Raw genomic sequence first — 27823 nt, 5'->3', positions numbered from 1 at the left:
CTGAATGAACAGACTACGTCTTCCAAACTTGTCTATCTATTCAGTCTGCAATATCCAAAGTCGCATATGGCAGTACTGTCTGACAGTGAAAGCCTTCCTCTAGGCAAAGGAAGAAGGATGAATGGCATTTACCTTGTTTGTAAAACCAGTAATTTTATAACTGGGAGCAAGCTGATTTAAAATCCATGCCTGTACTTACCAGTCACCACCTTTTCCTTCATGTACTCAGAAATTATTTCCAAGAAGTCTTGCTCCATGCTCTTACTTTTTTTTTTTTTTATTAGAAGAACCTTTTCCTACCACTCAGCCTGACCTTCCCCTGTCGCAGTTCCATGCTCTTCCCTTGGGTCCTGTTGCTGTCACTAGAGAGCAGAGCTCAGCACCTGCCCCTCCACTCCCCTTGTGAGGGAGCTGCAGGCTGCTATCTGGCTTCCCCTCAGCCTCCTCTGCTCTGGGCTGAACAAACCAAGTGGCTTCAGCCACTCCTCATGCATCTTGTTCTCTAGACCCTTCACCATTTTTATAGCCTTCATTTTTACACTCTTTAACAGTAGAATCCAATTGGACCCCTTAAAATTACAAACAGCAGGTAGAGCAGCAAATATTGTGCAAGTTTGGGATGGGTTGGGAATTTATTATTAGCACAGTCATGGTCTTCTATCTCAGGGCCCCAGGGATTTCAGAGCCCATCACTGATGTTGAAGACAGATGGTGTTGAAGACTCTTAAAAAGCATTAAGAGTCTTTGCTTTGTCTATCTGCCTATTTGTGAGGTAACCATCCTCATCAACTAATGGACCTCCTTTTGCTTTTAACATACTTTAAAAAGCCCTTTTTACTGCCCCTCACAGTACTGGCCACTCTTAATTCTAATTGAGCTTTGGTTACACAAATTTTCTCCCTATACTGACAAACAGCGCCTCTGTAGTCCTCCCATGTTGCCTGACCTTGCTTCCAGTGGACACTTCCTTTTTCCCTATAAGCTCCAGAAGATCCCTGCTCAGCCAAGCTGACCACCTGCTTGCTTGACTTTTGCAATTTTTGGATTGCCTGTTCCTGTGCTCTTAAAGGGTGGTACTTAAAAAGCGACCAGCACTGATGGTCCTTCAGAAGTAGCTTCCCAGGGGACCTTACCAACTATTTCCCTGATCAGCCTAGTTTGTTCTCCCCATATGCAGGGCTGAAGTTTTGGTGGCAGTTTTCCTCCCATCACCAAGGATTTTCAGCTCTACAACTTCATGGTCACTGTGGCCAAGACAGCCACCAATCACTTCACCCCTGAGACCCTCCCTCTTTACAAACAAATCTAGGAGGGCGCCTTTTCTAGTTGACTTCCTTAGTACCTGTACTAAGAAGTTACAGTCAAAGTGTTTTAGGAATCTCCTGGATCTTTTTGTACCAGCTATGCAGTATTCTCAGTTTTGATGTCACCCATAAGGACAAAGGCTTCTGATCAAAAGGTCTCTCTTAATTCCTTTAAAAAATAATTTATTGATGTTGTCAACCTGGCTGGGTGGCCTATGGTAGACTCCCGCAATGACATCTGCTTTTTTTTGCTTTTTCCTTAATCCTTACTCTGAGGCTCTCAACCGTGTTAATGAGAGCTGCAAGCTCCATACAGTCCAGCCCCTGCATTACAGTGCCACCCGCCTGCCATGCCTGCTCTGTTCATGCTTTCTGAAGAGCCTGTAACCATCCGCTGTAACACATCAGTCACAGGACTCTTCCACCAGTTCTTGCATATGCCAATGATGTAGCTCTGGGACTGAGCCAAGATGTCTAGCTCCTCTTGCTTGTTCATCATGCTGTGTATGTTGTTGTTGAAACGCTTCAAATGTACTTTGTTGTTGCCAACCCTCATGGAGCAGGCTGAAGGATCTCACTAGCATGTAGTCCCTCAGAGTTTGGCATGCCATTCCATAGCTTACCACTGGCAAACTGGGTTTTATCCCTTTCCCCCTTCAAACCTCTTTTAAAACTCAATCATCCCAGTTAACTTCAGGGCAAAAATCCTTTTTTTTTTTCTCCCTCTGAGAAAGGTGCAACCCATCAGGTGCCAGCAGGCCTGGCATCATTTACACACCATCCTATGATCAAGAAACCCAAAATTCTGCTTCTCCTGAAGCTCTGCCACCAGGCCAAGCAGTTCTACCTGAGCAAACCTCCCACAGGTGTACTCACTGCTGCCATCAGACACTGGCCCACCCTGCAGCCTGAGCCCTGGAGGGCTGCGTGTTCCTTCAGGAGCTCTGTTTGGGTTGCTGTGTTGGTTCCTGTGGCTGGAGAGGCTACAGGAGATGCAGAGGACATAGGGACAGCTTTCTGCCAGGTGGATACCATGAGTGGAGGTCCCCTGTGCGTGGGTTACAACCACCACTGGAAGTGGCAGAGTTGACAGCACCCACCTGCACAAACTGCTGCTGCCTGCCCTGGTCACTGCGTTCCCTAGGGCTGCCTATTGTACACGTGGGGGTGGCCTCTGCTACTCCTGGCCCCGTCATGCCTCATAAGCTCCTCTCATGAGGACTGCCAGCTCCTGGAGGGCCTCTGTGCTCCCCTAGGGTTTCCCTAGCTTAGGAAACCTCCCTGTGCACTGCGATCTCCTGCTCTGTTGCGGAATGTGCCTTCACTGGAGCTGATTGCCTTGGTGATCTGTTTGCTGTTGTAAAATCATCTGCTTTTCAGTATGCTCCATTCTCTTTGTTCAGTGTGTTAATGCAAAATTTCAGTAGAAGCTCCTTTAATGTTGCTTGTAAGCCTCAGCTCCAGCTGAGCTTTGGCTTTCCTGACACCATCCTTATATACCCAGGCGCTGTTTCTAAATTCTTTCTTTGTAACCTGTCCTTATTTCAGCATTCTGTGCAAAGCCTTTTTACACTGGAGCTCTGTCATAGGTTCACTGTTTAGCCACACTGGTCTACTGATAGTTCTGCATAGTTTCCTAAGTATAGTGATGGACTGTTCCTGTTCTTGTAATACACTGTCTTTAATGAAATATCAGCTTAATCTCAGCTGTCTCACATGGGAGTCCACATATCAGTTCACTGAGTAAGCTGAAGTCTGCTCCCCTAAAGCAATACCCTATACTCTGCTGCTAGCCTTCCTTATTACCTCGGCATCTTGAACTCTGCTATGTCACGATTGCTACAGCCAAGGCTGTCATTGATTTTTTTGCATCCCTGGTCACTTTCTCATTGTTAGTAAATAGTGGACCCAGCTGTGTAACTGGGGTTGGCCAGTTAGTACCTTCACCCAGAAGTTATCCCAGAAACCCTCTAGAAATCTCGACTTCTTGCATCCTACTGTGATGTTCTTCGAGCAGATGTCCAGGGTGGCGTTGAAGTTCCCCACAAAAATCAGGGTCTGTGACACAGAGTCCTCTGAGAGTTGCTTTAATAATACTTTGCCCATTTTCTAATGTTGATTGGTTGATCAGTACCAAAACGATTACACTGACACACTTACTAGTCTCTCTTCTGATCTAGATTCACAAGCTCTCAACCAGTCTCTTGTCTGTCCCATGGAAGAGGTCCTCCATTCTTCTGAGCTGCTCTTGCATAAAAAGGACCTAGTCTTTCCTACCTGTATTTCTGAAGAGCTTGTATTCATCTTTTGCAGCACTCCAGCTGTCAGTCTCACCAATGAAGTTGTAGTTCTGTAACCACATTTGGAGCTTGTATTCTTCTTGTTATTCAATGTTTAACTGAGTAAATCTCTTTACACTGTATAGAGTATTTGCAAAGTGAAAGACTAATAACTTAGATGCTCTAACCTTCTTAGTGTCTTAATTTATAGAACAACTGAAAATGTATATCTTGGTCTATAAATCTTTACAGTGAAAGTTACATATATAATCACAGATGACCCAAATTAGACTACATCACCATTCTACCATGTTAATAAACATTGTGCTTGTAATTTAATTAAAAATATTATTGCATTGTAAAGAAATAGTAAAACATCAGAAAGGCTTATGTAAGAAAAAAAAATTATAAGAACAAAACTTAGGTTTCAATCGGACTCTTGAAATATTTTCCCTGAAAATTCCTGCCACTTAGTCTAATGCGTTTCAAGATAATTTTGAAGCAAATTCTGCTTTACTCAAGTATTTAACTTCATAATGGAAATACTGATATATTTTGTCTTCTGTAATTCATTTCAACCTAATATTGAGAATGTTTTAGATTTTTTTTTTCAAGAAAACAGAAAAAAATTTTTACAAATCAGTTCAAACGTTCTTTCAAGGGCAAGTCTGACTCATGACATCACAGTGGAAATGTGGTATCTTAAGTGCTCCAATTGTACAATACTATTATTGGCATTTAATTAAATCATGATTACTGTAATCTGCTGTCCTTTAACTTCATAATTCATGCTGGTGCTGGAGAATACACAGACCATTATGTCCTAGATATAGAAGTTCAGGTTTATTCCCGTGATTAAAATGAAGACATGTAGACTGTGGTTCTGTGGCACTTGTATCAGTACTGGACTTCGCTGAAGGAACTTGCTGTTATGGCATGATAGAGATAATAAACTATTCATCTGTTTCTCTGGCTTTCTTTTAATCCAGATTTGAGAACTAATATGGCAGCTTCCTGCCCATAATTCCAATCCTGATAATTTTGAGAAAATTGCAGGAAACTTTGATTACATATAGGAACAACTGTTAAGTTGGATATCTTGTGGTGGAACAATGGGACTGTAACATGGAGCATGCAGGGCTGCTCATCATAGTCTTATTCTGAGAAGAATACTTGTTTAGTCTTTTAGTAGCTACATCACAGGACTTGAGGAACATTGCTTGGTATGGAGAATACCCCAAATTAATCTTGGTGAGAGCAGACACTGAGAGAACACCAACTCTGTTTTTGGCAGTAAATTCTTGAGAAGGTACCAAATGTTTTAGTCGGTGACACTTCCTGAGGAAGGGTTGTTTTTAGCTTGGTGGAAGATACTGAAGACAGACATTTTTGGCAATCTAGCAAAAGAGATGGTAGAAACATGGAAAAATACTAAGGAAAAGTATTTTTTTTTTCTGTGCTTTTTTTTTGTGTGGATGTAATAACCTGCAAAACTCCAAAGGATTTTCACCATTGATGTAGTTCTGTATGGTTTAAAAAATTAGGCATTAAGGCATAAATGTTCATTGAGCTGAAGTTTTTTAAGTATGAGTATTTTGATATACTTCTTACATTCTTTTACTGTTATTTTTTAAATATAGATAAGCTCACTGATAAAAACTTTGTTGTTGAAAATTTGAAATCTACACTAACATGAACTGCTTTTTTTTTTAATGACGTACTTAGTGAAAATATTGGGTTGGCTTTAAAAGCACAGTTACTACTCTATTAAGAGTATCTATACTTTGTATTGCTTTTTAGATTTATTTTCTACAGCTGTTCTGCCCTGATAGATGAAACTCCAGTTGAAATCTTTTTTTTTTCTTTGAGAATAGAATTATTTTGCTACTCTCTTCATCTAATTTACAGTTTAAATATTAGATATCTGTTCATTTCTTAAATTCTAAAGTACCTTCCTAAATCTATAATAAACAAAAAGGCTATAATTTTGCCCTCTGCCCCATGATGACTAGGTGTTTGTAATGTTTCAAGACACTTTTGCCCACTACATAAGTTAGATAACTACATTTGTCATCTATTTTTTCCTCTTAGAGCAGTCGAAATGAAAGAGTAAAAATGCTGAACCTAATATAATAGAATTTTGATATATTCTTTCCTGTTCTTGGAATAGGCTTCATGAGTCTGTTCTGCTTTTTATCAGATTTTGAATATTGTCCATATCCTCAACTCTTTTTTTTTTTTTTGTATGTTACTTTAGTCTTTTTTCTGCAAAAGATGTATTTCCAGAAAATAAATGAAAGTGCTTCTGCATCATATTAACTTCGCACACTAGTGCCCCAGTTCTGTAAGAAGAGTTCCTGTTGATGTCATTTAGATGCTAGGTTGGCAGAGAAGCTTGTTTATGTGATAATCTCAGTAAAAGCAAAATACACAAGGCATACAGTTAGTTTTTAAATACAATTTAGCTACCTCACCATAAGAAAAGAGTTTTAAAAAAGAAATTTAGATAATAGATTGGACTGGGACACATGATGTAAAGCAAAAAGGCATAAGCAGGCTCAGGATCTGAAAATATTTTTAATAGAAACAACCAGAGACAGAAGATATGATTTATTCAATTGTACAAATTTTACATTGTAGTTTTTATTTTTAAAACCTCCCTTTAGAAGCACTGATGCAAAGAAAATATTTCTAGCATGTGATTTATCCTTATCTTAATGTAGACATCTGTTTTTCTCTGTCTTCAGGGCAGGTGAGATGAATCCCACATGAACTGTATGCTCCTCTTTTAGTGCTAGTTCATGTTGATGATAGTAAGCCATTCCTTCTGTCAATTCTTATTAAAACTTAACCATTATAGGTATTTTGTATTACATTCTGCTGAGAAGCAGGATACTAAAAATGGATAGAATTTAGAAAGTAAGAATTGTCTTATTTGAGAGCCTTGTTCACTTCTTGTATAGTTGTTCCTAAGCAGACTTTCCAAACAGTCACCTTGTCACAGGAGAATTGAGAATGGACGGTGGCCTCCCAGGCTGAGAGAGCGTGTAGAGAATTGCTGGAAGAAGGAAGGCAGGAGGGAACTTTTTAAGGGAATAAGGAAATATGTTAAGTTTTTGTTGTATGCTTTCCTCACTGCTGTCAGAATCTACAGAAGTGTAAGTGCTAATTTATTATTTCTGAAATTATGATCTGGAGCTGTTCATAAGAATGAATCTAATTAATCATTTAGATTACTTTTACAAGTCTTCCTGGTTAAATATTTGATGGTAAGGATCAGCAATGGTCAAAATTAGCCAACAGGTGACAGTGATCGCAGAATCACAAAATGGTTGAGATTGGAAGAGACCTCCAGAGATCATCTAGTCCAACCCCCCTGCTCAAGCAGGGTCACCTAGAGCATGCTACACAGGAGATCAACTAATCTAAAATATATGGGAACTTGTTAATTTAAAAAATGTTAACAGAACGTTAAGTCTAAAATTAAACACTTAGAGGCTTCCTGTGAAGTCTTTAGTTCAGTCACCTGAGATGCATATATTAACATAGTCTTGAATTGTGCGATCACATGCTTTCTCCTCTCCCTCTCACCCTTCTGTCCTAACTGTTTTGGGCACAAAATAAAAGAATTAAGTGGGACTGTGTAATAGAAAGTAATGGTGTTTTTTGGACACCTTCTTTGTTTGTTTCAACAGCTAGAATAATGCAGGCCATCAAAGAAAGGAAGGAATATTTTGGTCTAGCTCCTTTCTGCTGTGGATTTACTGTGCAGTCCTGGACCAGCCATGCTGATGGTCAGTTGAGTCCACTCGGTGGAAGATCACCACTGTATCATTGGATTCAGGCTTTGTGTCTCAAAATTCCCTGCCAGTCAGTGCAAGGTGGTTTATTCTAAAAGTTTGTTTTGTTTTAATGTTTATAATTACTCTGGATTATCTTTGGTTATTTTTATTATAGCTAAAGATAGCATTGGGTTTTCTAGTTGACATTTCTTTCAGTACATATCTTTTGAACAAAGAAATATTGTTACTCGTGAGTCTGAACAGGAAATTATGTTGCTAGGGTTTAAAACAATTGCTATTTTACAACATCTGTCATAGTATTAACTGACAGATGTCTGCTGCTAACTGGGTTTGATAGAAATCCCTCCTATAATATGACTTTAAAGACCAAGGATGTGAGACTGAAGCACTGTGTTCTAGAATATTTCATGTCAGCAGCCTGTGATCTGAATGAAACATCAGAGGAATCTTGTTAGCAGGCATCCTAACTGGAAGGGGACAAGGTCTCTCCAGGTCTCTATTGTCCTAGAGGAATGGCATTACTTGGTTTAATGTACCAGGTTTATTCTTGAATTCAAGGTTTTGTGTTCCTGTTTCAGAATTAAGAAGAATTAAGTCTTACCTTATGCTGATGCAAAAATTACCTGAATTCAGATAACTTGGTCCATGTAATTTCATATTCAAAACAAGCCTTTGCTGCCCTTTTAGCTGTTAGGAATTGCAAGATAGCTAACAGTTTTCTGTCCTATTTAGTTCATGTAAACATTTACTATCTAGTGCTACACCAGATATTCTACACTGTATTTAAGTTCATCAAGTATTTCAGGAAATAAAAACCTATAGAAGAGTGGGTCTCCCCACCCACACTTCTCCCTCCTCCTCCCCCCAAAAAATAAATAAATAAATAGATAAATAAATAAATAAATAAATAAATAAAAATCTGTTTTTACCACATTTTCCTTTCAACCTCATTTTTTAGGTAAACTTTCTATTAATGTTAGTAACAATGAAGTCTTACTAGTGGATCTGGAGTTGCTCAGGTCACTTATTTTATCACTGGAAATAGAACTGTTACATTTATTGTTTAATTTATAAATTCACCTTCAATATGATTGTTTCTTGAAATGTTTTTTGATACAATTAATTGTTGTTTCTGGTAGACAGATGATATTCTTCTACCACTGAACAGATTCTATTGGACAGTGCCCTAACCATCTCAGTCTGTACTGTAGATGGCATATATAACTTTCAGAAGAATGCCTCTCCTGCCTCTCCTGCTTAGACTGGCCTGACTGTACATTTTGAAGCTATAAGACTTGGTCAGTTAGGGCTTTCTGTAGTACGCTGTAAGATATTTATGAAATAGCACCAAAAAAGTAGATTCAACATTTTATAAATACATTCAAGATTTTAACAAGAAGAAACTCACACCATAATGTTTTTTGCTATATCATATCCTGATGTAAAATGGTGTAAGCTATGGCACAGTGTTTCAGTAACTAATCCACACACATTAGATCAGCATTTTATGTCTTGGCCTATTTATATAAATTCTAATTGAAGTATGAATAAACTTTTCCTCTTCTTTGCTCCAGTTAGTTCTGTGTATATCAGATGGGGAACTGGAACTCTTTCCTGGAAAAGAAGAAGGAATATGGGGAGAAAAAGAGATTAAATGAACTTTACTTCTAATAGCAAATATCCTTAGTTGGCATTGGGCAGTAGAAGCAAAAAAATAAACATAGAAGATGTTTTTATCACAATTTTTTTTCCTTAGAGGAAAAAATGCAAGGTAATCAAGAGTTACATATCACACATAGCATTAAAATTAAGGAAATGATTATCTTAAGTAGTCCAATGTTATATATAGAATAATATATTTTTCTTTTTCTTCCAGCATCTATATACATGTATATATATATATGCACACCCATAACGTATATATTACATATACACACACACAAGCACACATGCAAAATTTGTGGAACTGATACGGGTATCCTCAAGAATTCTATAGGCAGAAAGGTCTGAACCTGGCTTTCAAAGACAGCTTTGGTCAATCACTTCACCTGCTCGTTTGTCCTAAAGTTTTAGGCTCCATGCAGTATTTATGGAACAGATGCTACTCAATTAGTACAATGCTTTTTTCATTTGAGGGTATTATTTTGGAAAGTGTCAGTTTAGTGCTGAGGGAAATAAAACAGTTTGGCAAGAAGCATCGGGAGACTTGGCTAGAGTTCTTGTATGCATCTCTGAGGCAGAACTTTCTTCAGCAATGCTCTCTTCTTACCTCTTGACAACTTGCACTGAATGATTTTTTTTTTCCTCTTGAACTTTTCATTCTCTTGTGGTTAGACTGAACTGTGTTTTTTGGAGCAGAGGTACACCACCATCTTTTTTCCTTTTCTCTCTCTCTTTTATTTTTTTAAACTATCCTTTTTAAGATCTGGATGGTTCTTGACCCGTGTGCAGAGAGACTTCACATGGTGACTTTCCTCTGGCTAAGTGCATACGTTGTGCTTGAACTTCTGGAAAGCAAAAGTTTATCTGTTTAACCAAGCCTGCAAATCTAATGTGAACTGAATAATCTTTAATCTGTAAAAGTTCAAGCTGAAAATTGTGTAGAAATATCTGTTTCTGACCTGGAGAAAAGCCAAAAATGTTTCACATTAACTTCAGAGCTTCCAAGTTATTTACCAGGAGTCTTGTTAAGCCAGAATAATCCAAAACAGCAAGGTCTCTGGCACCATTCCCTCCATATATTTTAACAGAAATCAATATAAACAAACTGGTTTTCCTCTGGTTTATTCCTTGTTCTTCTCAAGCCCAACCCACTTATTTTATATTTTGGATCATGAATCTAGACAGGCAGAATTTCATTTGATGGAGGTGCTCCCAGCACGGAGAGGAATTCTAGAATTCCACTTAAGAATTTAATGCGTAGAAAACATAGTTGTCTTTGAATTTGCAAGGTATCCTTTTAAGCAGGAGCTAATAAGCGTGGAGGAAGTTGAAAAGTTATCCATCACCTCACTCTTGGCAAGGGCATGCAGAGTATCAAAGGTGTTGGCATTGCTTTGTGGTTTTTGGCAGAGGTGTGGTTTGCAGCATCATAGATGTATCTACAATTTCTACCACAGGTGCCAATAGTAGTTCAGACTTCAGGATGTATGAATAAATATGGAGTCATTTTGTACAGCCCATGGTATAGTAAAACCAAAACTGTCTGACCTAGATAATGTTAGGCTACACTTAATATGGTGCATTTCTACTTTGATTTGGATTGTAAACCTAACTCTTAAAAATAAATAAATAAAACTAAAACTTTAGTAAGTCTTTTGTTGAAGGCAAGATTTAATGGCCTATATTTTTCATTAGGTTTGGCCATAGTATACAATTATTAGATGTAAAGTAGCTAATGTTTCTTTAATTCCAAAAAAAGAAACTGTAGGTTATTTGGAAAAGGAAGATGGATTACTGCAATAGATCTTGAAATAGAGAGACTGTAGAGGAAAAAATCATAGAGCAGAGTTCAGAATGAACAGAATTGCTTTTGGTGCCTGACATACTTCGGTTTTACAAAACTGGTTTAAAAAAACACAACACAACACACACACAAAAACCTTCTGACAGGAAATCAGTCTCATAACTGAACTTAGCATCACAAACATCTCTAACTTCATTGGAAAATTTTTGTCACAAATGTGACTGGAATGCTGTTTTTTTTTTTTGCTTGTTTTCATTACATTTTTTGAGAGTCACTGCTGTCACTGAAGAGAATTTGCATGTTTTTAAGGATATAAAATTTGAATATACTTCTTCAAAAGAAGGATACACAAGCACAGGGTCTTGTTTCCAACAACGATAATAAATTAAATGCCCTGAAAGGACAAAGCACATGTATATGACTCTTTTCCTGAGTGCTGTCTCCATCTCTAATTTTAGTTCAGGTATCTTCTGAACACAGTCTTCTGCCTGTTTTTTTCTGGGAATGAGATTTTTAAAGAATGAATCCTTTGGGCCTCTTGTTATGATGTTATTTCTTTCTTTTTATTGCATGTGTATCAGCTGGTGCTCAAGGGTGAAAGTAACTCTGTAAATGAAAAAGTAAAAGGGCAGGGAATCAATGAACACATAAATTAGAGATAAAATAAAGTACAGAGTACCAGATACTGAAGAGGTTGAGAAAACAAACAGAAAGGGAATGAAATCAAAAACCAAGTATCATGGGAAAATAATGAAATCCTTAGATATAGAGGATATTAAACAGAAGATAAATGATTGCTTAGTGGGTTGAGGGGAATCTTTATTATAATCAACTTTGTCAGACCGGATGATGTGTTCCTGTTTTGAGTAGACTGTAGAATTGATGATAAAGTTTCAAAACAGCAAGCAACTTCAAAGAGCTTTGGGAAAGAGATGCATTAGGGTGTAGGTGAGCTGATGATTCTTGCATTGCTTTTTATTTGCCCAAACTCAAGCAATGGTAAAAACATAGTCTCTCACTTAATTTGAATGTTTTACACCTCTGGAGATCTTTTTAGATTTTTTTGAAACATTAATGTTTGAGTTTTGTTGTAATCAATGATTAAAATATAAAGTAATCATTAGTGTAATTACTGGAAAAAATTAAGCTTTAAGCTCGAGAGATTTAATCTGTCTTTCACTTCCTTATTATCTAATTAAAGTAATCAAGACAAATTTGGTGTCTTTATATTGTTTGTGATCTCTGAGACAGGATCTGTCATCCCCAACTCATTTGCTTAGCCTGCTTCGTAGGCATCATTCGTGGTAGTGGAATCCTATTTCATATCTCTATATGGCTTTTGCACCTATTCACTACACTTTACACCGAACAATTCATGACTCCTAACACTTAGATTTTCCATTCTTGTGATGTGACTGACTATACTCATTCTCGTTAAATTGTTTTATTAAGTTTGAGCAGTATTGTTCAGGGCAGCACTTCCAATACCTGAGAGAAAAGATGTGCTTATAAATGGCCAGTGAAGTTCTTGGAATTATAACTGCTTTTCCTCATTCGCCAAGTCAGAGATAATTCAAGGCACACTCTTACAAGAGCCTTGGATCCCGTAGCCATTCTGTAGACTCCAAGATCTTTGGGTATACTTGTGATTATTCCAGAACTGTTTTTTGTTGTTGTTGTTGTTGTTTGGTTTTTGTATACTCAGGATAATACACGAACTTAAGAACTTCTTTACTGAAAGGGTTGTTAGGCACTGGAACAGGCTGCCCAGGGAGGTGGTAGAGTCACCATCCCTGGAAGTCTTCAAAAGACGTTTAGATGTAGAGCTTAGGGATATGGTTTAGTGGGGACTGTTAGTGTTAGGTTAGAGGTTGGACTCGATGATCTTGAGGTCTCTTCCAACCTAGAAATTCTGTGATTCTGTGATCCTTTACCTGGGAGCCTGCTATATTTCCATTGTTATAGACATTGTTATATGTCTTGCAAGTCTGAAGACTGAAACATGGTAAAGTTCTCTCTATACTGCCTAATGGATCATCCTCTGTTAATAGCTCAAGAGTTTTGATGGAGAGACCTGGTAGTTCTAATCCAAAAGCAATCCCCAAAGTAGTCTATGCATGCAGTGTGGATGATTCAAGCTACAGGACAATGAAATAACAATGAAGGAACAGTCTCAACCTATAGTATAGGTGTACTCATAAGATGAGAAGGTGTTTTCCAAAAGAATTGCTGAAATACAGCTCCTATATCCATCATATTAAATTATTTGTATTTTTGATATCAAATATCATGGACATTTTTGGATATTGCATAATTAAAATAGCACATTCTTTTCTGTAGGTGTTTTTTCTCTTGATGAAAAAGAGGATTAATATTGTGTGCATTATGGCAAAAAATAATGTTCATCTAGTCTAATTACTATCTACTTAAATGTAATTGAAAGCATGTTGATGTTTTAGAGCACTTCCATGAAGCACAAAACTCTCAAAAACATAATATGATGTTAAATTGGAATCCATGTTCCAGCGAATCATTTTGTTCACACTTAACAGTTTATGAGCAAAACAGAAATTGTAGGTTTAAAGAAAGTACTTTTCTTTGAACTTCATGGAAAAGTTAGTTTTGTATTGCAGCTCAGAGTATTACAAATGCTGAATACATTACCTTTTCTTATAATCTCTATTTTTCTTAAGCAAGCTATTATGTGTTGGACAATACTACTACACTGCTGTTTGATTTAAAAGATCAAAGCTCTTCTCTGAAGAGTTTTGATTAACTGTGAAGACTGGCTATGTTCAACACTAATAGGTATACTAAAGTGCTGCCAAGATTAATGTGGAGATGACCTCGTGCCTATTTTCAGAATCGCAGGGGGGCGAATTCTGTCAACAGTGAAGATGCATTTGATAAAAGGCCGAAGCAATGGGGATCCTTTCTGTCAGGCAGTAGAGGAAGTTGTACAAGATTTGGATTTGAAGATTAAAAATATTATCGATTCACAACATGAAGTCTTGACTGCCAGCACCACTGGAGTTAGTCCAACACGGGTAATGGGACTTCTTTTGTTCTTCTTACTATTTAACTTCACAAGAAAGCAAATGTCCTTCTCCTGTTTTGTTTCTTTTTATTTTTAAAAGACTTTTATATAGAACATTATCTTTTCCTGGTCATTTCTTCTGTGCTGTGGTTTTTAAATTCCTGAAAGACTTATACTTAAGGATTACAGTGTGGATTTCAAAAAGATGTTTTATTTAAACTTCCTACATCAAAATTATAAATCAAGTACTCTTCAAAATTTAATTTGTTCTTGCAGCAGTTCTGAATGTAAATACTTCTAACTAATAAATTTCACTGAAATTTAAAGGCAGTAGAGCTATTACGTTTCCAGGCAAAAACAGTGCTAATGAAAGTGTAATTAAGATTTGAGAACATGTCAATAATTTTGATTAAAATACACAGATTTTAATTAGCTCAGAGTCAAGTATTATTAACGGTAAGAAACTTAAAATAAGGTTAAATACCTTATTTTCTGTACTTTGAATCAACTCAGGTTTATATTAGAATATTTTTTTAATGAAGATGTCAACTACCTGTGTTTTATATAATGGTTACTCAAAATGTTGTTTAACATCATGTATTTTTGTCTAGGAAACTTTTTAGAACTTCTGGACTTTTTGATTGTGTGTATATTCTTAGTATGCTTTGTATTGTCAAATCACTGGAATTACCTCACAGTAACAGGATTTCTAACAGATTTTTATCAGACTCCCCAATATGCTTTTGCTTCTTAGTAAGAAATAAAATAGCCAGAGACTAGTGAGTAGTTATATTGGTTTAAATATGTATTTCCACTGAACAGCATCCTCATTTTTCTGTGTTTCCTGAATCTGTCATTTCCCATTTTCCCTTTGGTGTCTTTGTGTTTTTCTCTGTCTGTGTCATCTGAAAAATTGACTGCCATATCATTTTTCTTTGTCTTCACCTGACTACCTGGGTGCTTGATAAATTTTTCTGAAAAAGATTTATGTTGCATGGCTGTTCTGATAAGACTTCATTTCTTCAGAAAGATTTACCAACAATACCAAAAGTGGTTCATGTTTCTTATTGTTCTGCATAGGTCAAGTTTGTAGTCTAATAAGTGTGTAGAAATGTTTACCGGTATCCCTGTAGGGGCAGAAGATAGACGATTGTATCAGATACCAGGAAACATGGAAATACTTAATTCCATTAAGAACAGAATGAAGCTAACATTTTCCCAAAACAGGCAACTGCGGGCAGCTTATAAACTTTATGTTAATGTGAGTCCGTGGTTTTAATGTTGAAATTTTTCCCAATTGTTGGAACAATCTATCTGCTTGTGAATGGGAAGAGTCTGCTATAGCTCTTTGTGAAGAAACTTGAGTATATAACAGAGGATGATGGGCTTTAAGCTAATCTTTTTCACCATACTCATTACAATATATCTGTATGCAACATAGTATAACTGAGAGCTGTCAGAGATGACTGTGGTCTGGATATGACTGGTGTGCTGGTTGGCTTGAGAAATCTAGTATTCTCTCGAAGCATAGACAAAAGTTAAGCTATGATATCAAATTGCAGACTTTATTGGAGCTTTCTCTAGATGGACATTGTACTAGTGTAGATTGCCATTGTTGATTTTGAAAATGAAAAATTTCCGTAAGTTTTCCAAATGAATTTGAGCCATATAGGAAAACTGGAATATCTGTATTGTTTCATTAAGATCTCAGGACAGCAAAGATTAATACTCTGTGCTGAGCTTTGTATATACCGTTTTGTTTTGTTTAACAAGAATGTTACAATTTTCACAAAACTCATTCTGTATTCAGAATAAGTTCTTTTTTTGACTGGGTATTTTTTTGTATATCAGAGGTTGACTTACTACTTTGAGAACAAATTACATCAGTGCTCAGTTTTCCTGCATATATCTGTTTTATAAGAACGCAGAGCTATAGAAAAAGTCAGTATTTCATGCAGAACGAAGCACAACTTTGTGTTGAAGCCTTCACAAGTGACTAATAGGAATTGTGATTAATTTCTTCCTGAAAAACTCACTGCTGCAAATGGAATCCAGTTGGCATTTCTGGAACTAGACAGAATAGTCTGAAGTAGATAACTGTTACTACCCTTGAAAGATGAATAATAATTTTATTGAAAAATATTTTGAACCATGATTTTTAATAACAAACAAGATTTTTGTGGCAGAGGATGTTGTTTTGCCTAAAGTTCTATTGTATTTGGACAATTGAATTTTAGTCCATGGTAAGTATACCAAGCTATTGTTGTAGTACAACGTGAGATTTTTGAAGGTCATCATTTGGCAGTTAGGAGGTTATGCTATACTCTCAAGATTATTATTATATTTTCTTTGTGTATAATCAGTCAAGCTGATTCCAAACTCATACTTTTTTATTAAGACAAATTTACCATGACACTCATGACATTTTATAAAAATCTGTGATGTGGTGATGTAATGAAGAAGTTCAGAATAAATTTTGAGGCAATTAAATGTTACTGAAATAAGCCAAATTTGAAAAACCAAGTATAACAACCATTTCTGTAATTGCTATTTCTAGCTATTGATTATAACTTATAGTAACTGACTGACATGTGTTGCTATGGTTTCTTGAAAGCTACATACATAATTGATGTAATCAAATAGGCAGAGAAATAGAATTTGATCTTTCCAAGACTGTGTTTAAAAGCAGTTAACTGATTAGATAAATGCAGTTTGTTGCCTGTCCTGTCCTGAACAAAGTCAGGCTACTATATATTTCTGTGTATTGGTAAATAAGAAAGCCAGTAGTTTTTAAAACCTACTACTGTGTATTTAGCACTAAATTTCCTTACAGAACTCCTAGAAATTTTAAAGAGAAATGCTGCAAACTTGCAATTCTTGCAGTCCCATTGTGGCTATGAAGTTCTATATCTACTGGCTGTAGTGTTGAACATTTCCAGATGTGGATTATTATTTTCTTTAAGGATTTCTTGATTCTTGTGGAAAACTGAGGAATTCATTCTGTTCCAAACAATAGGGGATTGTGCCTCTTGTCAAATCTTGGTGGAAATCTCACTTTTAACCAACTACTTTTGCAGATTCAGTTACAGGAGCTGGACTTCTCTAGTAAGTTTGTGTGCCCCACAGCACTCAAATTGGTTGTGAGGAAATAATACATTAATTTCTGCTGTATGGTTTCGTCACAGATTTGAAAATTTGTGTGACATGCTCTTCAGTGTATGCCTCCAGCTGGAAATGACCTAAACTCTAATAGTTGCTTGGGATGAAGGAGAATCTTCCCTGTAGTCAGGTTACTCCATAAATGCTTCCTGGGAAAGGGGAGAAGGAGATCACAGAATCACAGAATCGTCTAGGTTGGAAGAGACCTCCAAGATCACCTAGTCCAACCTCTGACCTAACACTAACCAGACCTCCACTAAAACAGGTCACTAAGCTCTACATCTAAACGTCTTTTAAAGACCTCCAGGCATGGTGACTCCACCACTTCCCTGGGCAGCCTGTTCCAATGCCTAACAACCCTTTCAGTAAAGAAGTTCTTCCTAATATCCAACCTAAACCTCCCCTGGAGCAGCTTTAGCCCATTCCCCCTCGTCCTGTCGCCAGGCACGTGGGAGAATAGACGAACACCCGCCTCGCTCCAGCATCCTTTAATGTACCTGTAGAGAGCAATAAGGTCACCCCTGAGCCTCCTCTTCTCCAGGCTGAACAATCCCAGCTCCCTCAGCCGTTCCTCGTAAGACTTGTTCTCCAGACCCCTCACCAGCTTCATTGCCCTTCTCTGGACTCTCTCGAGCACCTCCATGTCCTTCTTGTAGTGTGGGGCCCAAAACTGAACACAGTACTTGAGGTGCGGCCTCACCAGAGCTGAAAGATTCTCCCGTGTTCTGCTGATACAGGTTACTTTTGGGGCTGATATACTATCTGTGTTTTTTTTTCTTTTCTTTCTTTTTTATTCTTTTTTTTTCTTTTCAATAGTATGATTTCTTTAATTTCATTTACTTTCAGCCAAAGCTGCATTCCATAAACCATGGCACTGTGTATTGTGGCAGAGATACTGTAAAGGTCTTACTAGTTCTTCTGGATGAAGAAGCAGTCAGTGCTCCTACCGAGAACAAAGAATTATTATTATGTGATGATGAAAACTTAAATATGTTTGGAATCATCTCTGTTTTGACACTCTTCAGGTGAGTACTACAAGGTTTTTGTTTGTTTGTTGGAAGAAAAGATCTTACAATGAGTGACCTAATAAAAAACTGACATTACTTACACTAAGCTAGTGACCAAATTGCAGTCTCTTGTGAGGGTAGGTGTGAAAGGTAAGCATTCTTAGAACAGTGTCCAGTTCTTGGAAGTATTCTACCTCCTTGTTATTTTCAGCGTGGTTTTGTAATAATGGACTTTCTGGGCTTTTACTTCTCTGGGCTGCACAAAACCCATGAAGAGTATCCTTTGCAACAAGTCTTCCAAATATTCATCTATATTCTTAAGTTCAAATAATGTGTGTTTGGTAGCTGATTGCATTTATATTCAGTTTGAAGATTCCTCCTTTGTCTAGGTATGGTACAAAAGATTTTTGAATGATATCCTGTTTTCTTCCTACACAGTCATTATTTTGCAGTGAAAATTTTAAAATAGTTAAATAGATTTTCATATCATGACCCACCAGTCACGATAGTTTCACACAAAGCATGTTGAAACAAATTCACATGCATGAAGATTTATTGGTAGGGGCTGTAGCTGATGGAATATGGTACTCTAATGGTGAAATTTATTTTGACGGAAGAATAAAACTGAGAGTGAGAGAAGAATAAAGAAAACTCTCCTCAGTTACCAGCCAGGGTTCCCATACAAGCATCCCCTACCATACAGCAGCTGGTTCCCCAGTAATACTTTTCCCATGATAACTATATTGTTTTCATAAGGACCTCCTAAACCCCACTGCTTATTGTACCTGCTTTTTGATGATACTAGCAGTGACTGGAGCATCTACTCATCAGGGCTGGGGCTACACAGCTGTTAAGCTCTGTGCTTACACATTTTTCGGTCCCTTAGCATTAAAAAAAAAAAAAGAAAAAAAAAGGCAACAATGAAAGAGTATGAAAAGTGGGGAACTAGGAGTGTTTCTTATGCTGGTGGTAATTACGTTCCATGAGAACCCCCTATAGCAACACTATCAGAGTGTGCAGTTGCAAGGTCATGAGGAAAACAGGAAAGGAAGAGAATAACAAGTAATTAGAAAGGAAGAGAATAACAAGAATAACAAATAATGCTACAGAGAAAACTCTGCCCTAGCAGCCTGGGTGAAAAGATGCAGAGTTGTGAGTGGAAAGCAAGCATTAGACTTCCAGATATAAGGCCTTTAGCAATACAGAAGGCAAAGGTCTAAGACACTGTGCAACTCTAGGTTACTGATGTTTTTGTTTGTATGTTTTATATAAGAACTGTATCACCTTTTTCTGTTAGTCCTAAATTGGATGATGGATGATCCTAAATTTAGGACAATTTAAGGGTTCCATTAGATTTATAGTTCCACCTCCTTCACGAAACCAACCAAACAAGCACAGTCTAATAAAATTTAGAAAAAAATAGTTTCATTAATAAAAAGTCTGATTAACCCTGTAATATTTTTTTTTAATATAGAAGGCAGACTGGAACAACATATTTACATATTTTTCACTGCTCAAATACCTAGAGCTGTGTACATTACTATTGCATTAAGGAACATGTTTAAAATAACCAATATTTAAGTCTCTTATTTTTCCATTATTTCTGATTCAGGAAAATTGATCCACATTTTAACATTTAAAGTTGTTTCATTAAATTGATAAACCCTAACTGGGATGTATTTTTATCAAAATAAAAAGAGCTTAATCTGATTTTAGAATAATGCTCAAGGCCCGACTGAATTCTTCTTCCAAATTAATGTTGCTATTATTCAAAGCTAGGTCTTGATTTGTTTTCTTAAACAACTCTTTTTAATTTAAAATGAAATTAAAACCACCTATATCTGAATAAGAGTGCCTACTGAGTACTTTGGTTTCACTTACCACATTTGATTTTTCAGCTAAATTGCCTTTCTTGATTTTTTCTCCAAAAGTTTAAGGCATTTATTTGATTTGAAATCTTCTCCTTATTGGTGTAAGGAGGTGCTGCTATCTGGAAATTTATATTGTGACCTACACAAAATTATTGTGTTTTCCTTAATATTCTCTAGTGGCCAGTTTGCTTTAGATTTTATTTTCCAGTGGGCAGTTTTGTGTAGGTCATTTTAAGAAAACACCACTGCTTTCAGATGAAGGCTGAAATTGAATGAGAGCATCTCATTTTTAAAACTTGAACATTTCAGGATTTTTACTTTCTTTGACTTTTTAATTTAGTTTTAAAATTAAGTTTTTTAATAAACTGTGAGATTAAATTAAATGGGTAGATTTATGTGTCTGTTTTGAAATCCTGATAAAAAACACTATTGCTGAAAAGCAGATATTGTGTGTTGTTTAACTGCTTTGTTGGTTTTATTTAACTGTAAAATATATTTTTGTGATTTTGTGGAATACATGATTATTTCAGAAGTGGAAATGTAAGCAATGATGATACATCCTTGATATTTTGGAACATCCAAACCAAGCTGAAGTTTTTCTTACTTAATGGATCTTTCAGTGTACATCTCAAATATTTTCCCTTCATAAGGACCACATTTCAATCTTCTTGAAAATATTCCTTTTAGGTATGCATTATAGAAGTGCAAATAAAATTCTCTTCTTTTTTGATGTTTTTAGTTTTTATTTTATTTCAAGGCTGCATGCAAGGCAAGTGTGACTAAAGCCAGTCATTATTACTTGCTCATTTTTTTTCTTGCTTTTTTATTTCCTTCTATATAGAGAAGGAAAGTTAACATGTTGACCTGGTTCACAAAGCAACAGATCTCTTGGAAAGTGATTTTGTAGGTTCTGAAAAGGAAGCTCACATATCCATGCAGTGGAGAAGCAGTGATAATTTAACCAACCACTTATCCTGAGGAAGCATCAGGTGTTGGAAAAGTGGGACACTGAGGATTTTGTCGCTATGGGTTACAAGGAGGGCTCATGAGCAGTAAAAACAGAGTAGATGGGAGCTTGCCAAAGCTACATATTTTGGCAATTTAAATGGCAAATATATTGTAAGGGCATCCAGAAATTTTGCACCACAGAAAAATGGAAATAAAAGAAAGTGAACTAAACACTAAATTTTATTTATGGAATAATTAATAGAATAATTGAATAGGATGAGGTAAATAAATTAAATACTGACTTCTTCTGAAACTAAACAACTGTCTTCATATGCACAGGCCTTCCATGAGCTTAAACCGAGAATTATTTACATATGTACAGATTCCTTTTTTTTTTCCAAGAGCAAACAAAAGTCCCTCTTATATGCATCATCTTTTTGCATTTTATACCTCAATTTTTTTCATTAACTTATGTAACTATACATATACATACTAGTACTTAACAAGAAGTGAATATACTTAAGAGTACTTCATACACAGAGGTGTATGGTGAAAAGCATGTAAAAAGGAGGTAAGTTATTCTGGATGTCAGCAATATGCTGCTCAAAGACATGGAAGTAGAATGCTAGGTTGGTAACCCATCAGCAACGTTACCAATAACACTGTTCTTGCAGAGCTATTGTAAATTTACTGCAAAAGGATACCGGAAATTGCAACCGTAGGTTTGATTTCATTATGCAGTCTTTAGTTGTCATGGTACATGTGGTTACTCGGGATGGTGTTCTGCTTCTGAGGAGCTTGCTATGGTAATTATTTTTCTTAACTAATTGCATGCATATGTTCTGAATACTTGCTATCTCTTTTTAATATAGATCTCCAGCACAGTCTGATGGATCTTCCCCAAAACCTCTTAGACAGCGTATTCAGAAATCTATGGATGAAAAAATAATTAAGGTACTTCATAAGAATCATTATGCACAGATGGATACACTCAAATAATAATGCTAACATGAAAAGAATAGTGTTAAAAATCTCAAACACTTGTCTGAAAGGTAGTCCATAGCTAAAGAAGTGATTACCTAATAGTTAGTGGCCTAACTCAAACAGTACTGCAATATTAAAGTGAAATGAAAACATCTAACACTCTGGAAGATAGAGGCTTTAAACTTAAAAATACTTCCTCATGAAGAAGATATCTTAATGGCAATTCGCTGAGTTAGTCTATATTTCTTTATTTAACCACATACATATGTCAGGACTATGGAATTAAAACAGGTTATGTGAAAGCAAAAATAATATTGAACATAAGGACCTGATTTCGGTTTTGAAACAATAATTACTTTTTATTGTATTTTTTTCAGAACATGTTAAAAAAAACAATCCATGCTATTTTGTAGATGAAATTGAGCATTACAACAATATGTTGATATTGTGAGTGTTTGTAATGAAAAGACCAACTTCAGTGTTTCTGAATATTGCAGGCTTTCTAAAATTGCATTTTACATAGTCTCTTTTTCTCAAAATTGTCAAATGTTAATGTTAGGACTTTGGAAAGAGAGCTTGTATCTTCCACAGAATTTCAACAGAGCGCTAAATGTGAAAGTGGTGACTTAGTATTCTTTACAAACTTTATTCTGACAACAGATGAAAGCACAAATATAATTAGTATGTAGGAAGGCAAAAGAGGTTTTATAGGCCATCAGAATTAGTTTTGGAACAGCATAATGAAACATACATCTCTGCCACTGAAGATGAAGGGAATTTTAATGTATTACATGTATCAGAAATAGAAAGTCATTAAAAAGAATTAAAATGAAAAGTACTGTCAATATTTCCAGCATGTGTTTTAAGCATACTCCAATTCCATACAGACTGTGTTTTTTTTAGAGGGGTAAATAGGAGGACGGGTGGTTTGGGTACATGCACTAATTAAGGTGAAATTTAGCTTAAAACTAGTAGGATAACATTTGAAAAGACTGGAGCTGATAAAAAAAAATCTTCATGATAATTTTGCTATAAATAGCATATTTAAATTGCAGCTTTATTCATCAAATAGCAAAAAAATGTGATACTCTGTTTGCATAACGCATTGAAATAATTTTCTCATCTAAACAGAGGTGTTGTAATTCGATTCATGAACAGCTCTATTCAACATCCAAAATATCTACAATTAATTTATCACGATTTACTGGAAACATACAAAGTTTTTTATACAAATTGTCAAAAATAATGAGACTTGAGATTGATTCATATTATGAAATCATTTTTACTTTTTTGAAAAATATGTTTTTGCTAATCAAAAACATGAGATTAGCTACCATGGAGAATTGCTGTGCAAATAATTGTTCTCATCAAAAGTCTCTGATATGACAATCTCTTGTGCTGCTTTTGCAATGCCTGATCCTAACAAGTTTGCTGTGACTCCTATGCCCCTTGTTAACGTAGTACAAGAGTCTATTTTTCTCTAGGACTTTTGTCTTAGCCTTGATTTCACCATGACACTGAATATGCCTGTAGCAATAGAATTAAGCATCTAGTGTTTTTAGCCGATAATTTTTGAGGTCTTTCAATCCACTTCTAAATCCAATTTTGACACTCATAAGGTGCCTATTATAAATGGGGAAGACTATATTGAAATATAAACCTTTATCTTATAAGATCTGTTATCTTAAGAAAAGCAAAATTAAGAGGGAACAAGCGACGGGTCTAAAGTCTATGGTTTGCCCTTCTAGACTTTCTTTGGTGTCTTGGACTGTAAAGTTTGCTTATAGTGTTACCTTTTGTAGATTAAATATGTGATGGTTGACACTCTTTACATACTTTAGCAATGTGGATGATAAGGTGTGTGTTACTATTGTTAACATAAATGGCCACTTGGATCTACAAAACTAAAGTGTTTCAGAGCAACATTGGGGCTGCTAAACTGACTCTAGTAATTATAAGCATTTTTCATGGCTTTCTTCTAATGTATCACTATTGTATGAAAAAGAAAATGTACAGCTTGGAACTGAGGCCAAATATCTCACAATGTTTTTCCATATTAAAAAAGTGAAAATAAAAATCATACAGTTCAAAATGTAAATAGTCTGTAAATATGTATGAGTGTAGACTCAAATTCTTACTCTATTTGTGATACCTGAATGTTTCACATTGTTTGCAATTCCCTTTTCTGTGTATCAGCCAAACATTGCCATCCAAACTACATTGTATGCTTGCGAAGTCTACAGTTATTCTCCTGCTATTCTTATGCTCACTTCAGGCTTACTTCTTGCAGTCAACTGAAATTACTGTTGCCAAAACATCTACTGACTTTTCTAACTGAAACTCAGAGATAGTTCACTGCCCTTTGTCATTGATCCCCATCCTCTCACAGAAAATCCTGCTTTCCTTCTTGAAACTTTATTCATCTTTTATTTTGTCTTTTCCTGCTTGTCTTTTTACCATTCTAACATTTTTACAGGGTTTCTTCTGCATGTTTTTTCTCCTTTCTTTTCTTCCTTTTATTGTGAAGACTTACAGGATCCTGTCTTTCCCTTTTCTCTTTCTGTACCTTCTTTGTGGAATAATGTATCTACAAACAGAAGTTCAAGTATCATCCTGTTCATAAATCTACACTTAATCTAAGTATATCTTTTGTCAAAACTAAAGATTTTGTAACTTTTTCTATAGCGTCCTGTGAATCAACACCTGTTGATGTTGAAGTGGTATGTCTGTTTGTCTTCATATATTTAACATTGGGGACAGTATCCTTTCTATTACTTTTTTTGTGCCCTAACAGCTCTGGAATGTATTCATTCATAAGCTCTATCCATACGTCCAGTCAGCTATAATATATTAAAAATTCATCTTGCTTTTTGACCACGGTGGTATATTTTTCTTGGAATTGATAGATGCAGCTTTGGCTTGTCTTCACTGAGATTGACAAATGAACAAAGTGGCTAGATGCTAAATGCCATTCTTCTGTTTGTGTATCAGTCTATTTCTTTAAGTTGTAGTAGATACAAGCTACTTGTTTTAACCCATCCCAGCCACATTGATTATTTCTGATTTGCTGCCCCGAGATATCTGTTCTTACTTACATTCAGCCTACAATACTAGTTTTCACTGTTGGTTTGTTAATTTTGAGACTAGCTCTTCCAGCTGTCTTGTTTTATATTTTTTCTTATGGCTGAAGAGATTTCCTGTGGATATCTGCAAAACTCATTATCCTCATTTAAAGTTTTTTTAGTACCTTTAAATCAGCCTCTCCTCAATACTTAGCAGTTTTATGTATTGAGATGGATGCCTATTACAGTGACTAATTTGGGTTCCTTTCCTTATGAATCCATATATTTCTTGTCTTAGATTGTAATGTCTCTTGGTAGAAATAATTTTTGTTCTGTCTTTACTGTGCAGCACATAACACAATACGTTCCTTGTCCATAACCACAGATTTCAAGTGTTGTCGTAGTATTTATCACCTTTTTATGCTGAAAGTCAGTTTTCATAATTATTTCATACAACTGTCTGAGAATGCACGTTGCTTGTAAAATTCACACTTCCAAATTTTATTATGTATGGTGCACTAATTTTAACAATTGACTCAGAAGAGATGCAGTACATGTATTCTGAATAAGGAAAGTAGAAACATGATGTTTCTTCTAGTTGTTAGTGATTCTTTCGAGAAATTTCTTATTGAGTGTATGTGATGGTAGTGTTTGTTCCATAAAATTGTCCTAAGGACCCTTTTTCCAGACTGCCTCTGGCATGTGATTAAATTGCTAGTCTACTAACTGTAGGATTTGTCCCATAGAAATCTCTTTTTCCGTGATATATGAGAGAGGAAGAAAAATGCAGTAGTGAGTACCCAGAATGGTAGAAAAACACAGTAGCTTGGTTCTGTGCTGAGTCCCATCAAGAAGCATGTGTTGAATAAAGAAGTTTAGGAAAAACTAGTAAATGAAGGAAGAAAGGGACACTTCACTAAATTAAAAAAAAATATATATAAAAAATAAAAATTATACCCTGTCCTTCTATAAGAGGAAGTGATTTCTCACATCTGCAGAATTACGTGGAGAACTGCAGATCGATACTATTTAAACCTATGGCATAATATCATGAACATATTTTTAGTATCTAAAAATGTGGAGAGTGGAAAAATAAACAGGTAGCTATGAATTGGAATTTGTATTTAAAAATAAGATAAACCTATGATTTTTTCCATTGTACCAAAACCAATTCCTGGCAACAATGAAAGAAACAAGGAAATATTTCATCTTGGAATCATTAAATACTGGAACAGATGCAAAAAGCTTACCTAACTATATGGGCATTTGTATGCCACCACTTTGTCCTTTGAAGAAGGAGAAATTTGGGGAATTAGTGTGTTGTACCTTTTCATTCCCTCCAGCAGAAGTAAGAAAGAGAAATAATAAGAAACTCAATCCTCTCATAGGATGATGAAATTAAGAAATCAGTTGTGTTTCAAGGTTGCTATCCGTTGTTAAATGGAAGTGTCTTAATGGGGAATGGTGTATTGTGGAAGGAGTTATACTTTCATTAATGTAAAACCCCATTATTTGATTATTGATTTTGCTGAACACAATGGGTTATGCAAGCAGCACTTACTGTTGTGTGAGAGGAATGGAATGACTGTCATAATCATCTCCTTTAATTAGGTTAAAGATCAACTTGAGGCAATAAACAGGTTGCATAATAAAGATTTTAGTCTTTCTTTTGCACCTGAAAAGATTAACTGGAGTTTCAAGCTGTAGGGAAAGTATTATAATAGAGCTAATGAGGTTAGGTGAAGCTGAGAACACTAGCAGTTAAGAAGGAAGGAATTAAAACATATTAGGCTGTGAGTATATAATATGTGAGAGTAACTTTATTTTATTTTATTTTATTTTATTTTATTTTATTTTATTTTATTTTATTTTATTTTATTTTATTTTTTAACTCAGGATTGTTTTGGCCTTTTGGTGCATTGTTTTAGAAATCTTGCTGCATTGTTAACACATTTACTCCACAACAGCTGCAAGAGCTTTCAGTAGTTTGGCATGTTTTTTTTTCTTCCTAATGTAACTGTAGATAACTTTTCCTATATGAGGCACTATTTTCTTCCAATTGGGAACACAACTGTAGTTTTAGTTTTAAAAGAATTTGTGGCTAAAGAACTCTAGCAAATCTTGGCATGTTTTAAGTTCATTGTAATTTTACTGTGTATAGAAATCCTTCCAAAGAAAAAGATCCACAAAGCAAAAAAATTACAGTCTGCCTTTCTCATGTGACTTGTTCATGCTTATGTAAAATGACTTAATATCTAGCTTCATCCATTTCTGTTATTCTTCATTGCTTAGTTCCCTAAATGCTGTTACTTGAGAAAATTGTTTTTGCCTATCTGTGATTCCAGTAAAAATAAACTGTGACCTGGAAAACCATCAACAGGAAGTTATCAAGAGTTTTCTGTATGCCCACTATAACTGTGAAGAGAAAATTCATAGCAACAGAGAAAATAATCCTGCTTAGGTAGTTCTCTCATCTATAGTAGCAAGAAATTTTCTGACTGGAATATTAGGAACAATAAACTTATTAGTTTCTATGGGTATGAAGTTTGCCAAAAAGATGAGTACCTGGGGGAGAAAGGGGAAGGGGAGACAAAGGTTATGTCCGCACAAAATCTGAAGAAAGTTTTTATTACTTGTGTCGAAAATACCATATTTGTTTCTACAAGACCCCTAGACTACTTTCCAAAGATCCCTGCCTGTGAATTTTGAGTACTCTCAAAACCTGATAATGTGATTTGTGGCTGTTCTCAAATCAGTAGTGAGTTAATTTAGGATAGCAAAAAGCTGGTATATCACACTAAAAAAAAAAAAAAAAAAAAAAAAAAGATGAATTTAGCAAAATCATAGTTTAAGCCATTGCTCCTTGTCCTATCACTGTACTCCCTGACAAGAGTCCCTCCCCA

At 35.7% G+C, this 27823-nt stretch overlaps 1 protein-coding gene across 4 annotated transcripts in view; it reads left to right on the top strand.

Annotated features, from left to right (window-relative positions):
- The window catches only part of PARPBP (PARP1 binding protein), a 52720-nt gene that overhangs the window by 18344 nt on the left and 6553 nt on the right, over positions 1-27823 (top strand). For all 4 annotated transcript variants that reach the window (XM_072038560.1, XM_072038552.1, XM_072038562.1 and 1 more), the window contains 3 exons: positions 13716-13899; positions 17895-18073; positions 21747-21828. In XM_072038560.1, coding sequence (XP_071894661.1) covers positions 13716-13899; positions 17895-18073; positions 21747-21828 — 445 coding nt within the window. The remainder of the gene's footprint in view (positions 1-13715; positions 13900-17894; positions 18074-21746; positions 21829-27823) is intronic.

This window comes from Anas platyrhynchos, chromosome 1, assembly GCF_047663525.1.
Source record: "Anas platyrhynchos isolate ZD024472 breed Pekin duck chromosome 1, IASCAAS_PekinDuck_T2T, whole genome shotgun sequence".
Taxonomy (NCBI): domain Eukaryota; kingdom Metazoa; phylum Chordata; class Aves; order Anseriformes; family Anatidae; genus Anas; species Anas platyrhynchos.
Note: the sequence above shows the minus strand (reverse complement) of the source record. Positions and strands in the feature narration are given on the sequence as shown.